General features: G+C 52.6%; 6 protein-coding genes across 6 annotated transcripts; 4 read left to right on the forward strand and 2 right to left on the reverse strand.

Moving 5' to 3' along the window:
- Positions 1-227: 227 nt before the first annotated feature.
- PG994_006164 (uncharacterized protein) lies at positions 228-2,753 on the forward strand (the record flags this gene model as incomplete). The annotated part of the gene is made up of 1 exon (XM_066857573.1): positions 228-2,753. The coding sequence occupies one exon, from the start codon at positions 228-230 to the stop codon at positions 2,751-2,753; it is 2,526 nt and encodes an 841-aa protein (XP_066716842.1).
- A 3,346-nt stretch (positions 2,754-6,099) lies between these two features.
- PG994_006165 (uncharacterized protein) lies at positions 6,100-6,315 on the reverse strand (the record flags this gene model as incomplete). The annotated part of the gene is made up of 1 exon (XM_066857574.1): positions 6,100-6,315. One exon carries the CDS (start codon positions 6,313-6,315, stop codon positions 6,100-6,102), a length of 216 nt encoding a protein of 71 aa, XP_066716843.1.
- A 991-nt stretch (positions 6,316-7,306) lies between these two features.
- On the forward strand, positions 7,307-9,606 carry PG994_006166 (uncharacterized protein; the record flags this gene model as incomplete). Its single annotated transcript, XM_066857575.1, has 3 exons — positions 7,307-7,925; positions 8,019-9,519; positions 9,573-9,606. The coding sequence occupies 3 exons, from the start codon at positions 7,307-7,309 to the stop codon at positions 9,604-9,606; spliced, it is 2,154 nt and encodes a 717-aa protein (XP_066716844.1).
- A 2,026-nt stretch (positions 9,607-11,632) lies between these two features.
- PG994_006167 (uncharacterized protein) lies at positions 11,633-14,306 on the forward strand (the record flags this gene model as incomplete). Its single annotated transcript, XM_066857576.1, is given in 3 exon segments — positions 11,633-12,007; positions 12,140-12,889; positions 12,900-14,306. 3 exon segments carry the CDS (start codon positions 11,633-11,635, stop codon positions 14,304-14,306), a joined length of 2,532 nt encoding a protein of 843 aa, XP_066716845.1.
- A 1,036-nt stretch (positions 14,307-15,342) lies between these two features.
- PG994_006168 (cytosolic nonspecific dipeptidase) lies at positions 15,343-16,773 on the forward strand (the record flags this gene model as incomplete). Its single annotated transcript, XM_066857577.1, has 1 exon — positions 15,343-16,773. The coding sequence occupies one exon, from the start codon at positions 15,343-15,345 to the stop codon at positions 16,771-16,773; it is 1,431 nt and encodes a 476-aa protein (XP_066716846.1).
- A 430-nt stretch (positions 16,774-17,203) lies between these two features.
- Positions 17,204-17,768, reverse strand: PG994_006169 (uncharacterized protein; the record flags this gene model as incomplete). The annotated part of the gene is made up of 3 exons (XM_066857578.1): positions 17,204-17,374; positions 17,459-17,611; positions 17,679-17,768. The coding sequence occupies 3 exons, from the start codon at positions 17,766-17,768 to the stop codon at positions 17,204-17,206; spliced, it is 414 nt and encodes a 137-aa protein (XP_066716847.1).
- Positions 17,769-18,965: the final 1,197 nt, after the last annotated feature.

The raw sequence follows: 18,965 nt of genomic DNA on the forward strand, positions 1-18,965 counted from the left end.
AACCATGTCCTGTCAAGAAGCACCTGTACCTATCTGTCTTGCCCTCAGCTAATAATTCCCCCTTCTGCCTGGACTGGCCAACTACTTACGAAGTCTTCATATCTACATATGAACAACATCTATACTCAGGCGTCCATTCATTACACCCCACTCGCTCATTTCGCCAGCATATCTCCAACCATTTGTCGCTTAGTGTTTGACATCCCACCATAGGCACTACAAAAACCATGGCGCAACAAGATGACCCCTGGCATTCAGAATCGACCATGGCGCGGACTCCTCAAGGCTTATCGCATAAGGTCTCTGAGATATCAGAGAGCCCTTACGATGAACATTCGCCATCGCGCATCAAGGGACGGGACTCTCTGGTTTCTATGCAGTCGCATTATGAGTCGTCAACGCTGGGCATTCCCTCGCATTCTGGCAGTATATGGTCGACTCCCCTTAGAAGTCCGGCAGGATATCAGCCCTTAGACAGAGCCGACGATAGCCCACCACGGCATGCCCGACGCAAAAGCCTTCGCGCAAGATCTCAGGATACCCTCATTGAAGATGAGAGCTATGATATGTCCTTACTGAAAGCTGCAGCCCCCATCGCTGCTTCTGAGAGTCAGCCGGTGGGAAGTGAGGAAGATTACGGGTCCCTTTATGATGTGACCTCCTTCTCAGGACCTACGGGAGCCCAGGACGAGGAGTTCCAGAAACTGCTACAAAAGCAAGAGGCCAGTGGGCGTTTGACGGGAGGCATAGGGGCTGGCGATGTCCCGAAAACACAAATCAAAAGCGACATGTTGTTAGCGACCAGCCCTACGGTGAAGCGAAGCTTTTCACGCTCCCTCACGCTGAAGCGGAAAGCAACAACTAGGAAAGAGGCCATCAAAGGTCTGGGGCAAATTGAGGCCAACAAGACCGGTGCCGTTATAGAAGTTATCATCGAAGAGCCAGCAGACGAGCAGTCCGGCGTAGACTTGAGTAATATGGTCGGCCCAACTCCTTTAGGTGTCGATCCCAACCGTATGCGACAAACCACTTTTCCGAAATCGAACAAAAATACCGAAATATTCTATCCACAGCCGAATTGGAAACCTTTCTCGATGCGGTGGCCATATCTACTGGCCTTGATCTTACTGTCCCTCCTGCTCGCCGTTGGTGTGCAACTAATTTATCAATCATCGACTCGGGAGCCTTTGATGAGATTTACCACACCTGAAGATATCAACCCTTTTGATTACTTCGTCCTGAGGTTTGTGCCGACTCTGGTAACAGTTACATATGGTGTGTTATGGCAGATCACGGATGTGGAAGTCCAGCGCCTAGAAGCGTTCTATCAGATGTCCAAGGACGGCGGGGCGCTTGCTGCCGAATCGGTCAATGTCGACTACATCACCATTTTCGGGTTTTCCCGGCCATTCCGCGCCTTCCAGCGCAAACATTATGCCGTCGCAGTCTCGTCTATCGCAACGCTGCTGGCCGTCTCCCTTGTTCCTACACTAGGGGCTGCATCAATCATCATGATTCCAGACAGAACCACTCGCCTGGAATTTCCTCTAAAGGAGAAAACTATTATCATGAGCGCGGTGTTATCCCGACTCCTTACCAGTACATTTGTGATTATAGCAGCCCTTGGCTGCGTCTTATTTTACCAACTACACAGCAGGAGGTCTGGGCTCCTAGCTGATGTGAAAGGCATTGCCGGGCTGGCCTCTATGGCAGTGGTTAGTCACGTTATGATGGATTTCAAGGATATGGATGTTGCAAAGCCCAAGGATATTCATCACAAACTCAAGAATCATCGTTATGTTCTCCGCAACTCCTCTCTGGCGCCGGATGACTCCTCGCCAAAGACAACCGAGGGTAGTGAGAAGCACAGAGAAATCGACGTGTCTGAGAACCCTCATCCGCTCATGCTTCGGGCGGAGGGCGGCGTGCCGTTTATCATTGGCATATTGCTCTTCCTAGCTTTCGTCCCAATTGTCTTGTTTACTGATGCAAATGAGCTTACGGACAAAGCTCCCTGGGTTGTTACAGCCCTCGCAGTCACTATAAAACTAGCATGGGGCTCTCTCGAGACTAGTATTCGGATGATGGAACCTTATTATATACTTTCCAAGAGGCACGCTCCGGCGAAGACTCTGGCGCTCGACTACACCGCCATGCCCTTCGCCTGGGTGGCGTTGCGAGCTCTTCTCAACAGACACTGGATGGTCTTTCTCGTCGGCTTTGGTACCGTTCTTGCCGAGACTCTTACGATCTTCGTAACCAGTCTAGCGACCGTGTCCGGGAGAGACTTCCTTGACCAGGCCGGAAAGAACCGTGACGGTGGCGATTCGGGGCACTCACCTCGCACGGGAAATGCGATCAATTCTGGCCAGGAGACGGTTGTGTCGTTCACTGTTTCACTGACGCTCACGTGCTTCATCCTGCTCTACATGTTCGTCGTGGCCACCATTGTGTTTGTGCGGCGGCGTCATCCGTTCCTGCCGCGCCAGCCCAACACCATCTCGAGCGTGCTGGCTTTTATGCATCAGAGCAAGATGCTGTACGACTTCGTGGGGACGGCCAAGCTTACCAACGCCGAGATGGCGCGGAAGCTCGAGAGTCTCGGCAAGACGTACGGCCTGGGCTGGTTCGAGGGCCGCGACGGGCAGACACATTGCGGCGTCGACGAGGAGGAGCTGACGAGCAGCTATAAGCACGGCATCGATTATACCAGGGGCAACAAGCCCTGGGATCGGGAGTGGCAGCTCTTCTAACACACCGAAAGCCACTTGCTTGTGAACAGATAGATACATAGATATATGGACAGAAAATGAGGAGGAAGAAGGAGATAAGCAACGGATGATGGCAAAACACCATTGATGTATTACGAATGCATATGAAGCACATGCTATATATACCCCGGAACCTTTACATAGTTGTTGTGTACAATTACAGGTTTAGAGGAAGAAACTGCCTAATATAAACCAAGTACTTCCTGTATGCAATCATCGAACTGCTTGTGAATTCTGGCCGAGTCGTAACTTTGGAATTCTGAAAGCAACCGCATGCAGATATTTGGTACATGGGCCACGACGGACTTAAATCCGCTTCAGAAAAGCATCATATCATCCCCAATCTCGGTTTCTATGGATGGAGGAGGACAACGTGGTGATAGGTCGCACTTGTTAAATGGGCAGGGGAGCATGTACAACTGCCTGGCGCCTAAGGGGAACACCGACCAACAATCCTCCTGCATCCTGCATATTGCCCCGCGTCCTTCATTCAATTATCCACTGAAATTCGACGAGGCTTCCGTTCCATCATGGGGTGATGTGGTGTGTGGATGTTACCAGACTGTAGGGGACAATGTGTACCTGGATTAGGGTTGGACGTATTTTAGATGGATGTGTACAGAGACATGAGGGGCCTATCCTGTGATAGGCTCTGATAACATCCATTCTGAGTGGAAATAACTGATAGGTAGGTAGATTTCAAGTACTCGTAGTAAGGGTCCAATCTGGCCCCCCCGCCGCTGTCCAATCATACTAAGTGACAGTGCATCGGTGCGAGAGTCTGAACGTGGTTCTTCAGGCTCAGAAAGTCTGATTAATATAAGATGTAGTTGTCGCCGACGATGGTTGACGACTATAGAAATATGGTAGGATAGAGGAGACTGTATTTAGTCTATTGGAATTTAAGATTACATAATCAATCATCAGTCATCTACTCCGTACCTCGACCTCTACACCTCTACCAGTGGAACGTTGTAAACGGTACTTATTTATAGCCGCCTGAACCGTTCGTTATTGACATTCATACCTAGCACAGTAAAATGGTAGAAGCCTATTGAATTATTGAACGTGTCAATCCGGGGCCAAGAAATCATAATATATTCGGTTCTCGACCAGAGCTATATAATTAGAAATATTCCCTACGCATTAGGGCTGTACATATATTATCTGTAGGGGTGGCTGACTCGGGTAGAAGACAGCCCGGAGTCTGAAGTCTGGATGCCGACCAGAAAACGGGAATAACGTTGCAACTAGCCTCCAGCTGATACACGGGAGAAAGTGGGTAGAACGAAGCCGAGGCCGTGGCTTTCTGATGAGATCTACGAATCTGTCAGAGGCACGCAGGTAATCTGTGAGTCTCGTATCAAACATCTGTGTGTCGACGAAACAGAAAATCCCTTCCAGACCGCGAAGATCCAGTGTTGAAGAAAGAAGTGGGCAAGTGTTTCGCGGAACCCGGCAACATTTTCTACACCACTGCCACTCAACTCTCGTGGAGCACCCCCCCTTCCCCGCCAGATTAGGTAGTGCGATGCAGTCTCCAGCAAGCTTACGAGGCCTCGAAGAAATGGTCCCTTGATCCCTTGGTCTCTTGGCACTTACAATGTTGTCAATGGCGATAAGTATGATCCTACATGTGTTCATGTGTTAGAACTTGCCTGCTTGTCAGACCTCTGTGGAATGACCAAGCCAATAGGAAGGAAATATGGCAGGCGCGGGTTGGATGGATGGCCAAGCAAATTTCAATAGGACGTCTTGCGGGATCATGCTGAGAGGGATACCGGCGAAGGGAGCTCTGTACGATAGTTTCCAGGCCGGCCAAGCATGACCCAGCGCGCGCCGAGCCTCAACCTTGGAATAGAGTTCCAAGCTGGCGGCAAAACAAGAGCTGCCAGCAGGCTTGTGATTAGCTTTGCGCACTATACCGTACATAAGTCGAACTATTGGCGTCAACGGGCGTCGGGCTGTGTTGACCGCGCCTATGCGTCCTTGCCGATGCTGATGTCGGCTATACGGCTGGGTCAGAGACGGCGAGGTGAGAAGATCTCGGAACAGTTGATTGAGGTCAATCACATCACGAGAGATGAGATGAGATTCGTCAGCTCGTGATATTAGTGATTTGCAGTGTTTTAACACGCAAGAATGGGGGCGACGATGTGCAAGACTAGAAGGATTCATTCCGGCGGCCGAGTCGCTGGCCAATTTCCCTGGGATGGGTCAAACCGACTGGGGCGGGCGCAGTTCAGGGCGATCGAAGGGGTGGCAGTGCAAAGCCCATCCGGTCTTACGAATGTTTTTTTAGAGGGATTGATAGATGAAAAAGATGGTGGGATGGCCGGTTGATGAACCCCCCGGCTACGGGCTACACACCCCAGTGATCTGCTTGCTAGCTTGGTACGGCGGCCAAAACACGCATTGTCGCAGGGGTCAAGGTCGAAGTATTGCGAAACGTTGTCATGCTGTGAGAGCCGAATCGAATTGAAGACGAAAAATGAGTCCAGACTTGTGCAGCAGCACTCTCGCTGGCGCTGCACGATTGCCGGGCATACCGGGTCTCACGAAGTCTCATAACACAGGATAATGACGATTGAAGTTGGTTGCAAGGAAGAATAACAGCAACAACAACAGCCACTAATCTGAACCTGTTTTTCGGGATAGAGACTGCGCAGTGCGAGCCCGACTGACGGAAGCGCAAATTTGATCGTCGGCCAGCTACAGCGCACTAAAGCCCGAAAGAGAGGTTCTGCAGAACATCAGATGGGCCCTGGATTCGTAACGTGAGCATATCCCCCTTATGTCACCCCAGCCTTACATATTTGTCCCAGAAGTTGAGATGGTGATGCACATTGGTGTTTGCGCATGCCGTCATCGCGGGTTCCGATTACATGTTTTTTTATTTTTTATTTTTTTAAAACAGTTGTTTCCTAGATGGCTGAATCTTCATGATCTGCGTGTCCATACCTGAATAAGCAGTGTATACAATTGGTAGTCAGCCCAGAAGTCAGCCACCAGCCTGTGTGTGCCCATTGCCATGGAAGTAAACCGGCGGACCGCTGCCTCTCGTCGAGCAAGGTTTAATTCGGCCAGAAGCCAAAATGCATTCCTTGCTACTCTTGTCATAATGATGAATGCAGAAGAAGTTATCTTTGTGTGGGCCGCCACAAACCGCACTCTTGAATGCTATCAGCACATTGAATCCCATCGTACCGTATCATTTCCATGAGGCAGGACCAACCAGTTGGCGATTGGATCAAATCAATCAATTGATATGGAGTGGTAGCCGATACGTCTAGAATACTTCATGTTGCGGCACTCGAAAGCCAAGCTTCTAGTTCAGGAGGGGACGCGCGCGACTTGATGCATCAGGATTCCTTCGTACCTTGAAGTCGGCTATCAGCCCTTGGGTGATGGATTGGTAGCAAAAGCTACTTCGAATGCGGGCGATGCCCTCACCAAAGTTTGCGTGTAAATACAGGTACCCAATGTTGAACTGCATGACAAGTTCATTCAGGGGATGCGGCACAAGGTACATGGACCACGCCATGGTGGGAGTGCGTAATTTGGTCAACCTCACACTGCATTCCCTTCACGTCCCCGGGCGTCCCGTTTTGATTTGTGCTATTGTCCCTCGTCCACTGACAGCGCGTCCAGCCAGCCCCCCTGACCACCCCCGTATCCTCGTGGTGCATACCCACCCGCATGTCTGGGCTTGGCAATTATCTTGTACCGGTCCTTACCCAAACGAGTGCTAGGCCAGACTGGGCATCCCAGTTTCCAGCCAAGCTAAACCCTCCTGCTTTCTAGTGATTGAAGTCCCCCTTCCCATTCCCTATTGTCTCCTGTTCTGTCAACACCACGCTACAATCCCCAAGACGACCCGTCCAGTCTCTTTTTCTTTCCTCTTCCTCCCTTCCCCCACTATTCACCCATTCATCAACCCTCATCTTTCCCCCGTCAGACTCCAAATCGCCCATTTCCGTGAAACGGGTTGATATCGACATCGCTCGAGTCTAGAGCAGATTCCCTCCTGCTCGCCTTCTTCCGTTCTTAATAGGCCTCAGGCCCCCTTTTAGTACTCTTTTGGTGACGTTGCCACCATTGCGCTCATTTAGAGTTGATAGGAAGGGTCGCGGACTCGGACTGGACGACCGGACGATCGATCATATCGAATCAACAACAAACATCACCACATCAACAACATCCGAACGACGACGGATAATATCTACCCACTCAGTCGCCAACTACTCTCGCTACTACACAGAATTCTTCTGCTCTTTACTTGCATATCCGGGCCGTCTACTTCTGTATCGGATAGGACCCCTCTATACCAAAACCTCCTCGGACTGAAAGGCAAATAACATCTTTGGCCGCCGCCCGAACCATCTGTTTCTCAAAGGAGGAAGAGAAATATAGGAGCACGCGGTGGACGTGTTTCGGGCCGCTTTGTACACAGCCAACAAAGGCCTTCTATCTACACTACCGGATATTGTACATTCTCTAATCAACCCACCACTTTTTACACGACATCACTCAACATGAGGTTCTCTTCCTTGCGGCCGCTGGCCCTTCTAACAGCACTGGCGTCGGTCCTTCCCGGTACCGCCACTGCTGAGCCTATGCTTACATCCAACTCTCTCAACTCATGCCAGGAGGATTCGAGTTTCACGGCCAGTCTGTTCCACGTCGTTTTCACCCCGAACAACAACTCCGCTTCGGTCAATATTGTTGCGACATCATCAGTAGAAGGTCATGTGGTATTCGACTTCGCTATTTCCGCGTACGGATACGAAATCATGCGAAAAACTATCAACCCTTGCGACACCAAACTTGCCGGTCTCTGTCCTATGACTGCTGGAAAAATCCCCTTGAAATTCAATATCCCTGTTGACGCGGCCGCTATCAAGCAAGTTCCTAGTATTGCCTACAACTTCCCCGATTTGGACGCCACGGTTCGTGTCTTCTTGAACATGACCGATGGAAAGACGGACAAGGGGCCGAGTGTTGCTTGCGTGGAGGCCGACGTTTCCAACGGAAAGACGGTCGATTTGGTTGGGGTCAAATGGATCTTGGCCGTTATTGCTGGATTGGCCCTTGTCTCATCGGCTGTCATCAATGGTCTGGGCCACTCGAACGCTGCCGCTCACATCGCATCTGGTGCGTTGTCGCTCTTCGGATTCTTCCAAGCTCAAGCCATGCTCGGTCTCACTGCTGTTCATTTACCTCCTGTTGTGCAGGCATGGACTTAAGACTTCCAATGGTCGATGGGCATTATCAAAGTTGGATTTATGCAGGACATCTTCACATGGTATCAGCGTGCTACTGGGGGAAACCCCTCTACTATCTTCGACTCATTGACCACCGTGTCTGTTCAAGTCGAAAAGCGCGGCCTTCCTGAGACTGCCATGAACGTCTTCCGTCGGACGGCTTCTATGATGCCCAAGGCTACCGCCCTCATGAGGCGCGCCAACGTTCAGACAGGATCTGGCAGCTACATCGTCTACGGAATCCAGCGTGTGGCTTTCAAGGCCGGCATCGAGACGACAAACCTGTTCATGACTGGACTGACCTTCTTCTGCCTGTTCGTCCTCATCACCGCACTGTCTGTAGCCGCGTTCAAGGGCTGGTGCGAGTTGGCTGCGAAGCAGAAATGGATTAAGGGCGACACTTTCTTGGAGTTCCGCAACGGTTGGCTTACGGTCTTGAAGGGCATCTTGTTCCGCCTCACGCTCATTGGCTACCCCCAGATGAGCATTCTCTGCCTCTGGGAGTTTACGCAGGTTGACTCGCCTGCCGAGGTTGTCCTGGCCGTGTTCTTCTTCTTCGGTATGACCGCAACTCTGGGCTGGGCTGCTTCCAAGGTGATTCGTATCGCTCGCCGCTCTGTCGCCATGCACCGCAACCCTGCTTACATCCTGTTCTCGGATCCTCAGGCCTTGAACAAGTGGGGTTTCCTGTATATTCAGTTCCGGGCTTCTGCTTACTACTTCATCATTCCCGTTGTGGCCTACACCCTGGTCAAGAGCATGTTCATCGCTTTTGCCCAGGGTAGTGGAACTGCCCAGGCTGTTGGTTTCCTCCTTATCGAGGCCATTGCCCTGATCGGAGCCAGTGTCCTGCGACCATGGATGGACAAGAGCACCAACTCTTTCAACATCGCCATTTGTGTTATTAACTTCATCAACGCCATTTTCCTTTTGATCTTCTCGGATGTTTTCAACCAGCCACCCCTGGTCAACGGTGTCATCGGCCTCATTCTATTCTTCTTCAACGCCATTTTCGCCCTTGTTCTTCTTCTGGTTGTTATTGCCACGACCATTATCGTCTTCGTCCGCAACAACCCCGACACCCGTTACCAATTCATGGCTGACGACCGAGCCTCCTTCATGAAGTCGCAAAGCCAGCTCACTGGAACCACCGAATTGGAAGCCCTCGGTGCGACTGCCCGTGGTGACAAGGCCGGTTTCAAGCCTGGTCTTGACTTGGACGACGACAACGAGTCTATTACCTCCGACTCGATGCGCCGCCGGACCGACTCGTCAATGATGGGCGCTCGACCCATGTCGAACTCGACGCCCTTGGGAGGCAACGGTCACCACCAGGGCCCTCCGAGGTCACCTGTGGACCCATCCGTCCCGCTGTTCCCAGCAGCCCCCAATGGCGACTCTCGAGCGCCGAGTCCGTTTGGCCAGCAGTTCCGACAGCAAAACAACGCTAGCCCAGCTGGGTTCCGACCGCAGCAGACCGCTAGGTGAGTTGATGCCCGAGATAGTGATGGTGTTCTATTACTAATTATTGATATAGCCCATGGCAACGAGGCGCTGGCTACGAACACTAGGCGAGGCGTGCGACGCTTGATGAACCACTATACCACGTCTGATTTGGACATATAGTCCTCCCTGTTCATATTCGGAAACAATTATGACAAATGGTGTCGGAGTTAACTGCTTTAAATGCATCTACATGGAACGGATGATTCAGCGTGAAATTTGGCAGAGGGCCACAAAACTTCCCTCAATTGGATAGCTGCGAAAAGTAGACGAGGACACTGAAGGACGCCGGCTCCACTATCATGGTATCCTACAGATAGGAGGCTAGCTTGGGATGGACCGCCCCACAGCGACCAAGCCGCGCGTGCCACGATTCTCAGTGAGCTCTTAGGAGACGACTACAGCCGCCTGGAATCCGCTTGAAACAGGCTCCCAGAGACAGGCGGCCTCCTCAGTATGCTGTATTAAATATGAAAACGCATCGATTTTTGTACATGGTCCCAGCTGTTATAGACAAGGGAGCTGGAGCAAATTCTCCGGGTATAACTGGACAGGGCGTTGGGCAAACGGATGAACTGTATTATCTATCCAAGGCGTCTTGCCCTCATGGCACAAACGCAACAGCTAATTGATTTTGTATTGCTATTAATACTCTGCTGGCATGGAACCATGACGATGACGATGATGATGACGATGTGCAAAGCGCAAAGTGCCCAAGACAACGTCCAGCGGTGTCGTGTTGTATGGCATACAATATTAGCGCGTGTGTTCATTGCTAAGGGAACTACTAGATGCATTTGGTAAATGCGGTTTCCGTGGTGCTCAGGTTGTTTCCTATTTGGGATTGGGATTCCCGAAACTATGGTTAATAGAGCGGGCACATAGTGAAGGCGATCTGGACATGGACAAGGTATCAGATTAACCAATCCGGACAGCCTCCTACTAGTCGTTTATATATCTAATTCCGGCCACAAAATCGAGTATTGGTACTGCATTTGTTATACCATTCAAGTGTTATGAGACCGTTGCAGTATTTTGAAGTGTATAGCTTTTGGTGCTTAGATGGGCTGGCTAGTCCGGAGCCTTGTCAGAGGCACTATCCGTGAAGGCATTCCAACGCTGGCTCGGATTTGCGCCTAACCCAGCTTGACCGTTAGAATCTCGCTTTGGCCGGACTGAGGCTGCCTGTCTGCAGCAATGCGGGATGTAGTAGGCCATGCAATGGAGGCTACTAAATGTATGGACTTGTGAGAATGGCATGGTAGATCGTGATCCCTTCAGTCCCAAGTTTGATGCCTCACTCAAGCGCCGATCTCCAGGTGGCCCCCACCAGACTCTAGGAAGAAGACTTCCGGTGCTTCGGGCCCAGCATACCACCTACCTGCACGAACAACACCAAAAAAAAAATGCCGCCGCTTGCACTTGCAATGTGGGACGTGGGGCTGTCTCCGAGACGTTGCTACCGCCGGCCGCAACTCTCCGCGTTCCAATCAATCAAGCGATGAGTGCTTACTTATTGTTAGCATTTATTATTGTTAATATGCGTCTGATGAGGGGTCCAGACCTGGCTGACGGTGGTCGTTTATCGGGGTAGTGCCATATCAGATCTTGCCTGCATGCCTACCACCTACTTATACTGAATAAGAAGTTCAACCTCCCTCGTCCTTCTTGTTTCAGTCGAGACGCAACTTCGGTTTTGTGACCTGTTATACATATACGGGATATGCTGTGACGTATCTTCCCCACGCAGGTCATTTGGCCCTCGTTTCTCTTGTTAATTGGCCAGATACTGATCAACGTCCTGTTACATTGAACGCTGATCCTCTACCAGTCGCGCTCCGGCATTCAAAAAGTCGTGGGGTCGGTTTTAAGGGATCGCGATCCAGTGCTTGTACAACGCCGCCACTTCTAGTGTGGCTCTGTTCCCACGATTTTTACGATTTCGGGCACCTCTTGAGGACTTCTTCTTTTATTTCTAATCTTGGCTTCCAGAGCCTAGTTTCTCCTAGGTTAATACTCCAGAAGGCGACAAAGCTTACAATTCTGATTTTGTTTTGTTTTTGGTTTCTTGTCCCGAGCTATAGCCCCGCCACAATGGGCACGCCAGCCTCGCCCCCACCGGCCTCCGTGGTGCCGGCGCAGCTGGGCTTCCTCGCCATTTTCAACCCAAGCCTGGGTGCCACCGACGACACCATCGACGACCAGATTGTCTACTATGCCTCCATAGATGCCCACAGCGCCGCTCCTCCCTCCGCCCCGCGGAGGCGGAACCGATCGGCCCGCAACGGCAGGCCCACCGAGGTCCTGTCGCACGAGGAGCGCAATGAGCGGCTGCGCCAGATCGGGCTGGCCCAGGGCATGGTCGAGTTCAGTCGTGGCTTCGCCGGCGGCAAGACTCTCGACTCGATCGAGACGGAGAAGTCGCGGGTCGTACTGCACGAGCTGGAACCAGGCTGGTGGATTCTTGCTGTGAGTTGGATCCTGCCCAACCGCCCAACCAATCCTACCTTCTCCTGTCTGCAAGTACCTGACAGCCGAAAGTCTCGAAGGGAACAGAAAATGCGTTGATGTATTATACTGACAATGGGGGGTTGAATATAGTCCATCGATCTGACGAAAATACCCCTCCCTCCTCGACTCGGCAACTCTGGCCAAGACTGGTCTGAGAATGTCGAGTTCTCCTCCCGAGAGGTCAAGCCAGCTGCGCTTCTGATGCAAGATCTGCTCCGCGCTCATTCTATATTCTTACTGCATCATGCGGCATCTCTGAGCGCGCTGTTCGTGCGGACCAGGAGGCCCAAATTCGTGGCCATGCTGAGCCGGTACTGGGATATCTATCTCTCTACTTGGAACGTGATGCTCCATGGTAACCCGGCATGCGCCGTATACGGAGGTATCAAGATCGCAGCCTCCGGAGAGCTTGGGGTGGGTGTAGGCGAAGAGGAGAGGGGCAGTGGAGAGCGTGAAGTCCTGGAAGGGTTCGTTGGAAGAATTGATGGACTTTTGGACCTGGTTGTGTCAAAATTTGGAGACTCCGAGTCTGAGACAACAACTGAGCACAACAAGGATGCCAAACCGGAAGGCCCCGAGGCCCTGAAGTGGCTTGGGTTGGGGGAGGAGCCTGGTGCCGAAGACGGTGCTATTTTCCTAGGCACTGGGGCCTTGTCCAAAAACTCGTTACGAGATATCGTCTATTGGATGGAAGATCTCTATACCTGGGGCGAGGCAGCCTATGGTGTCAAGGAAAGCCCAACGTCGACGCGGAACAGGACAAAGCGAGCGCGTCCTAGGGTCAGCACAATTGATAAGGACTCTGTGTCGCAATCGGCCGCATCTAGTGGTCCTGAAACTGTACGACAAGGGAGACTCCCGAGACTCTCCCGCGCAGCAAGCTTCGACTCCTCACAGCTCTGAAGGCTCCGATGCCAAGGGAATGGACAAGTTCGTCAGCTATCTTAAGATGGGATATGGCACGCATTGGTCTCTAGGCTCCAGCAATAAGAACTCTGCCGAGCCCTCTTCAGAGGCCCCTTCAGCGGCCCCATCGGCAAACGGCAGTGCAGCTAAGGAGAGCGAGCCACGGCCAGAGGCGCCTAGACAGCGTTCTTCTAAAACTGTGGATGATACCGCAGGCCATTATCTGATTGGTTTACAAGGTGCCGTTGACGAGGTCGGCAGTGATTCTCCTGACTCAGACGACTCTGGAGGGGAATCCCGCACACTCCTCCGAACTCTGGCGGTAGAACTGGAGAGCGAAATGCTGAACAAACCTGAGGATGAGATGACGCAGGATTTGGGAAGCGGTGAGAACGAATTGAGGTTGACCAAATCTGGTGGGAAAGACTCTAGGGACCGGGATTCCCACTTCGATAGCCAGGACCGCAACAAGTCGAAGAAGGTTCGAGTCGTGGTCTACGTGAGTAAACCGTTCATCTACACGCTCCTCTTTGAGAACCGGACCGACTCTTTGGCCTATGAGAGTCTATATAGGTCGCTTCATCACCAGCTGGCCCCATTGCGGAAACCCCTTGCAGTATCGACCTCGTACCGACCGGAAAAGCCCGACGGGGAAAACAACACTCCAAGTCACATATTCGACCTCGTTTGGGATTCGCGAGCGCTGACCATCCACTCCACCATACCCTGCATCCCAGATCACGCCGCGATAGCTCGTTACCAAAACGGCGAGCAGAAGCCGCCTTTCTGGTCACGAGTGGAGGCTGTCAACACGCATATGCAGATTCTGAACACATACTCGTCGACGCGGCAGAGTCATAAGGAACTCGAGCGTACTTGTAAGACCAGCCGTGGCTGGTGGGTTGTATGGACACGCATCGAGGCTAAGAAGGAGGGTTCTATGACCATGGACGCAATTGCCGAGGATCATGAACCACCCCTTCTTCTTTCCGACGAGGCTAAAGATTCCACGGATACCGTTCAGACCCAGGACTCAGTAGACAGTGTGGCAGTGGAGAGTGAGCAGCATTCTCGTACCGATGCAGACGCGGAAACGGCCAGATCCATATCAGTGCACCAGCATCAGCAGGACCAGCAAGAGCGAAGAGAGAAACACAGAAAACACGGTTCTGCGATGAGCAAGGAGATCGTGTTGATCCGCCGGGCGGGCGAGCATGGCACGAGTAGGAGCCGAAGCGGCTCGCTTGGTGATGCAGGCGGTGCATGGACAGAAGGTGCGAGTCGACTGGCCCAGGGCATTGGAATCGATACGCGGAAATATATCGATGAGCTCCTTAGCCTGGCACACTAGCGATTTTCTTTTTCAGTCCACTACTACACACTCTACCTAAGGGCTGACTTTTTCAACATGAATTTTAGGGGGAGGAGTTGGTTGGGCGTCCGAGTAAGCAAGCATGTTTCTAGATATGGGAGGGTTTACGGTTCGGTTCCTCGGGGCGCAACTTGGCGCTCGACAAGAACCTCGGTGTGCATAGGTATTAGAATTGATCGCCCGTGTACGATTCTTCATTGGCGTATATATCGGTCTACTATTGGTGTATATATCGGTCTACTAGGGCCCATAAAGATAGCAACTGTCCGGGAGGAGAAAAGGTGCATACAGAACGATTATAGAAGGTCGGCATCAATCATAATGAGGATATCACCCAACCTTGATGACTACATGTCTTCTTATTCACCTCGCTCTGATCACCTCGAGTCTTTAATCCCACATGTTCAGAAGTTGAGAGGTTGGTTGCCTTGGGGTTGCATAGGGGGGAGCGTCTGTGCTTTAATGGACTGCCTAATTTGGCAGGCGAGAGAGAAAGGTTTTGGGAGGGCCTTGGATAGCCGCTGCTCAACTCGACCCTGACTGCAGCATTTCCCACTCCTCTACAGCCCAGCGTTGCTATCCGTATCAGTCTCAATGTCCCCCCTTCTAACAGTCTGACTTACCTACCTGGAACACCTTAGCCCGTTTCCAAAAACCGGTCGCTGATTGGCCCGCCTTCGCCCTCCTGTCTAATCGGGCGACCTCAGTAAACCAACGGCAGTAGCGCTGTACCCTTATTTCAGGCGTGCTTGGGCGACCCCTCCATTGAGCTTCTGCTTCTGAAATGCCCCGCATCCTGTTCACACGACTATCGTCGACCCGATGCACGTGGAATCATAAGCTTGCATCCACTCCCGTTTGTTTTTCTTCATCCCAAATCTGTACATCATCCAGGCGCCCTATCTCTACAGTTGCAAGAACAAGAACATCTACACGCTCCCCTGCCGTGACTACCAACACCACCACCCGACGAAGCTACTTGACAGACGAGCTCCGCTCCCATCAAGCCCGCAACATGGCGCCCCAACTGGACGGCTACTTCTCCAAGGTGGATGAGCTCTCATCCCACTTCATCGACAGACTCTCCAAGGCCGTCGCCATCCCTTCCATCAGCTCCGAGGCCGCCCGCCGCCCCGATGTCGTCCGCATGGGTCACTGGTTGGAGGCCGAGCTCAAGACCCTCGGCGCCGAGGTCGAGATGCGACCCCTGGGCAAGCAGCCCGACCACCCCGAGCTCGACCTCCCGCCCGTCGTCCTGGCCCGTTACGGCCGCGACAAGAGCAAGCGCACCATCCTCGTCTACGGCCACTACGACGTCCAGCCCGCCGAGAAGAGCGACGGCTGGGCCACCGAGCCCTTCACCCTCAGCGTCGGCGAGGACGGCCGCATGTTCGGCCGCGGCAGCACCGACGACAAGGGCCCCGTCCTGGGCTGGCTCAACGCCATCGAGGCCCACCAGAAGGCCGGCGTCGACTTCCCCGTCAACCTGCTCATGTGCTTCGAGGGCATGGAGGAGTACGGTTCCGAGGGTCTGGAGGAGCTGATCGAGAAGGAGGGCAAGGGCTACTTTGCCGACGCCGACGCCGTCTGCATCTCGGACAACTACTGGCTCGGCACCGAGAAGCCGTGCCTGACCTACGGTCTGCGCGGTTGCAACTACTACAGTGTCGAGATCTCGGGCCCGGGCGCCGACTTGCACTCCGGTGTCTTCGGCGGCACTGCCCAGGAGCCCATGACCGACCTGGTGCGCGTGCTGGGAAGCCTGGTGGACACGCACGGCAAGATCCAGATCCCCGGCATCATGGAGCAGGTGGCACCCGTGACGGCCGAGGAGGAGAACCTCTACGACAACATCAGCTTCACCATGGACAACCTCCACGAGTCGCTGGGATCCAAGACGACCATTTTCGAGGACAAGAAGCCCACGCTCATGGCCCGTTGGCGATACCCCTCTCTCTCGGTGCACGGCGTCGAGGGTGCCTTCTCCGCCCCGGGCGCCAAGACGGTCATCCCCGCCAAGGTGATCGGCAAGTTCTCCATCCGCACGGTGCCCGACATGGACATCGACCAGACCAACGAGTGCGTGTACAAGTACGTGCGCGAGACGTTCGCCAAGCTCGGCTCCAAGAACACGCTCAACGTCTACGCCCAGCACACGGGCAAGTGGTGGGTCGCGAGCCCGAACCACTGGAACTTCCGTGCCGCCGGCAAGGCCGTCGAGCGCGTCTGGGGCGTCCAGCCCGACTTCACCCGCGAGGGCGGCAGCATCCCCGTCACCCTCACCTTCGAGCAGGCCACGGGCAAGAACGTCCTGCTGCTGCCCATGGGCAGCTCCACCGACGGTGCGCACTCGATCAACGAGAAGCTGGACAAGAAGAACTACATTGAGGGCATCAAGCTCTTGGGCGCTTACCTGCATTATGTTGCCGAGGAGAAGCAAGTTTAAGCCAACCATGTCATAAGCAAAAGTTTATTTAGGTAACAATAGCTCATTATCAAAAGCCGAGCCGTGTAGGTGAACGCTGGTAACAAACACTTGTTGATATACCAAGTATTGAACGTAGCTCTTCCATAAGCTTAAGCCGGATCAAGAGGATTCAGACCAAGCTACTCACACATCACTGGGCGTCTAAATGAATCGCCATACAACAGACTGTTGAAGAACTCGAGAATTTCAATTCCTTAACCCTGAATTATACCATTACACCGTCCCATACATATAATGTCGTGTCGTGTCGTATCATGGCAACAAGCGCCATAGCGCCCTTTCATACTGCTGTCCTATCCTACAGTAGGGGGGGCAGATGCGAAATAATTAATAAAGCATTGAGCGCAACATAAGCCCGTTCCGTTTCCGTCCAGATCCAGCTTTTCTTCTACTTGCTTCCGCCGAACCAACTCGAGATGCCGCTCTTGGCCTCGGCAGTCTTGGTCTCGACCTTGCGGTCAAATTCGTCGACCTTCTTGAGGGTGTCATGCTTGAGGTCTTTTCCGTAGGCCTCGGCGTCGGCCTTGACCTTTGCGATTTCTGCTTGCGTCTTGCCAGCCTGTGTTGTTGAATGTAGAGATTAGTCTCGGTGTTTCGGCATGGCAAAGTATAAGAATGGGGGAGAAGAGGAGACAAAACTTACGAATTGGTCCATCTTGGCGCCGGCCTGGGCGCCGTACTTCTCAGCATCCTTCTGGGCTTCCGAGCCGCGGCCGGGCATGCGGGTCTTCGCTTCGGAGCTCAGCTTGTGGGCGTCGGCTTCATGGGAGAGAGGAGGAGGATCAGCAATTGGGTTCTGGATGCGATTGTCGCAAAATAATCTCATTTGCTACTACTCACCCTCTGCTTGCTTCTGGGGCGACCCTGGGGTTGCCACCGGCGCTGTAGAGGTAGTATCCGACACCACCGGCGGCACCAAGGCCGAGGATGAGGGGCATGCGTGAGCGAGACATGTTGCTGTGTGTTGTTGATCTGGTTGTTTGTATGTGTATGTGTGGAAGGTGATGGTGATTCTTCAATGGAGGAATCGTGGTATGAAAGCTCGAAGAGAGAAAGGAGAGAGGGAGGAGTTGTAGTTGGATTTAAGTTGATTGGATCTGATGGGATTGGAGAAGGAGGAAGACGAATGAAGTCACACAAGGGCAGGAGGAAGGAAATATGGGAGGCGGGGAGGGTTGGTCTCGGCGGTTGTCACTACGGGTTGGGTTACCCAAGAGGATTGATGTGTGATGGCATGATTACTACTACATGCATGTACTACACCCATGCTTTTCCTACCTCAGATACTTTGCCTGCATGTATCTATTTCACTTGCATATTTATTTAAGGTACGGACGGGAGATCACCTAGGTAGGTAAGCCAACAATATGTATCAGATCAATACTACGTGATGTAGGCCGCGGACGGACATTCTGCCCCGACTACCTTCGTCCACCTGAGTAGTAGGTTACGGGGGGTTCTTCAAGTTTCGCTAGGTAACGGTCGCCACCAATGGGGGAAAAGTCCGAGAGTCTACGAATTGTGACTGGCCAGAGCAGTCGAGAACCAAAACGGTTTCTTCCCTCTCTCGGTGGGCTGATGGATCACGTTGTTGAAACATGACATCTGCATTTCCTTCTTCAAGTCGCAACAGCTTGGATGCGAAAGCAGACAATTTTGTTTGGATGACGTATGGACACTGAGCTTGCCGAGCTGCTGTTGCGGGGAAAGGTCCAGACGTGCTCCAGTAGGTACTGTATGTACCAGCCGAGAGGTGCTGGAGCCAAGTGGGCTCTGCTTATTTCCCGTCCCAACAATGGACGATTTGATCGCAGGCAGGAATGGCCCGTGGAATTACATCATCAATGGCCATCACCTACCAAGAAATCACCTAATAAGATGGCATATCGTGACATTCGACCTTCCTGTCATCGCCGAAGACCTGTTTCTTCCTGCCTGAACCATAGGTATGTCCTGGACTGTCCAATAAATGTTTTTTTTTGTTTTTGTTTTTTGCTTTGCGAGGTAGGATCGGTTTCATTCCTGGCTGTTTGTTAGTCACCTCCTAGTCTTCATCGTCATAGCTCCGTCGTAGCAAGTTTCTGTCCGCTGCCTACCAGGTGACTAGGTAGAGTAGCCTCACAGCCTAGTTCTGTTGCACTTGCCGCGAA

This window comes from Apiospora phragmitis, assembly GCF_038363925.1.
Source record: "Apiospora phragmitis strain CBS 135458 chromosome Unknown utg000006l:1.0-5683423.0:1.0-5690449.0, whole genome shotgun sequence".
In the NCBI taxonomy this organism is placed as follows: Eukaryota; Fungi; Ascomycota; class Sordariomycetes; order Amphisphaeriales; family Apiosporaceae; genus Apiospora; species Apiospora phragmitis.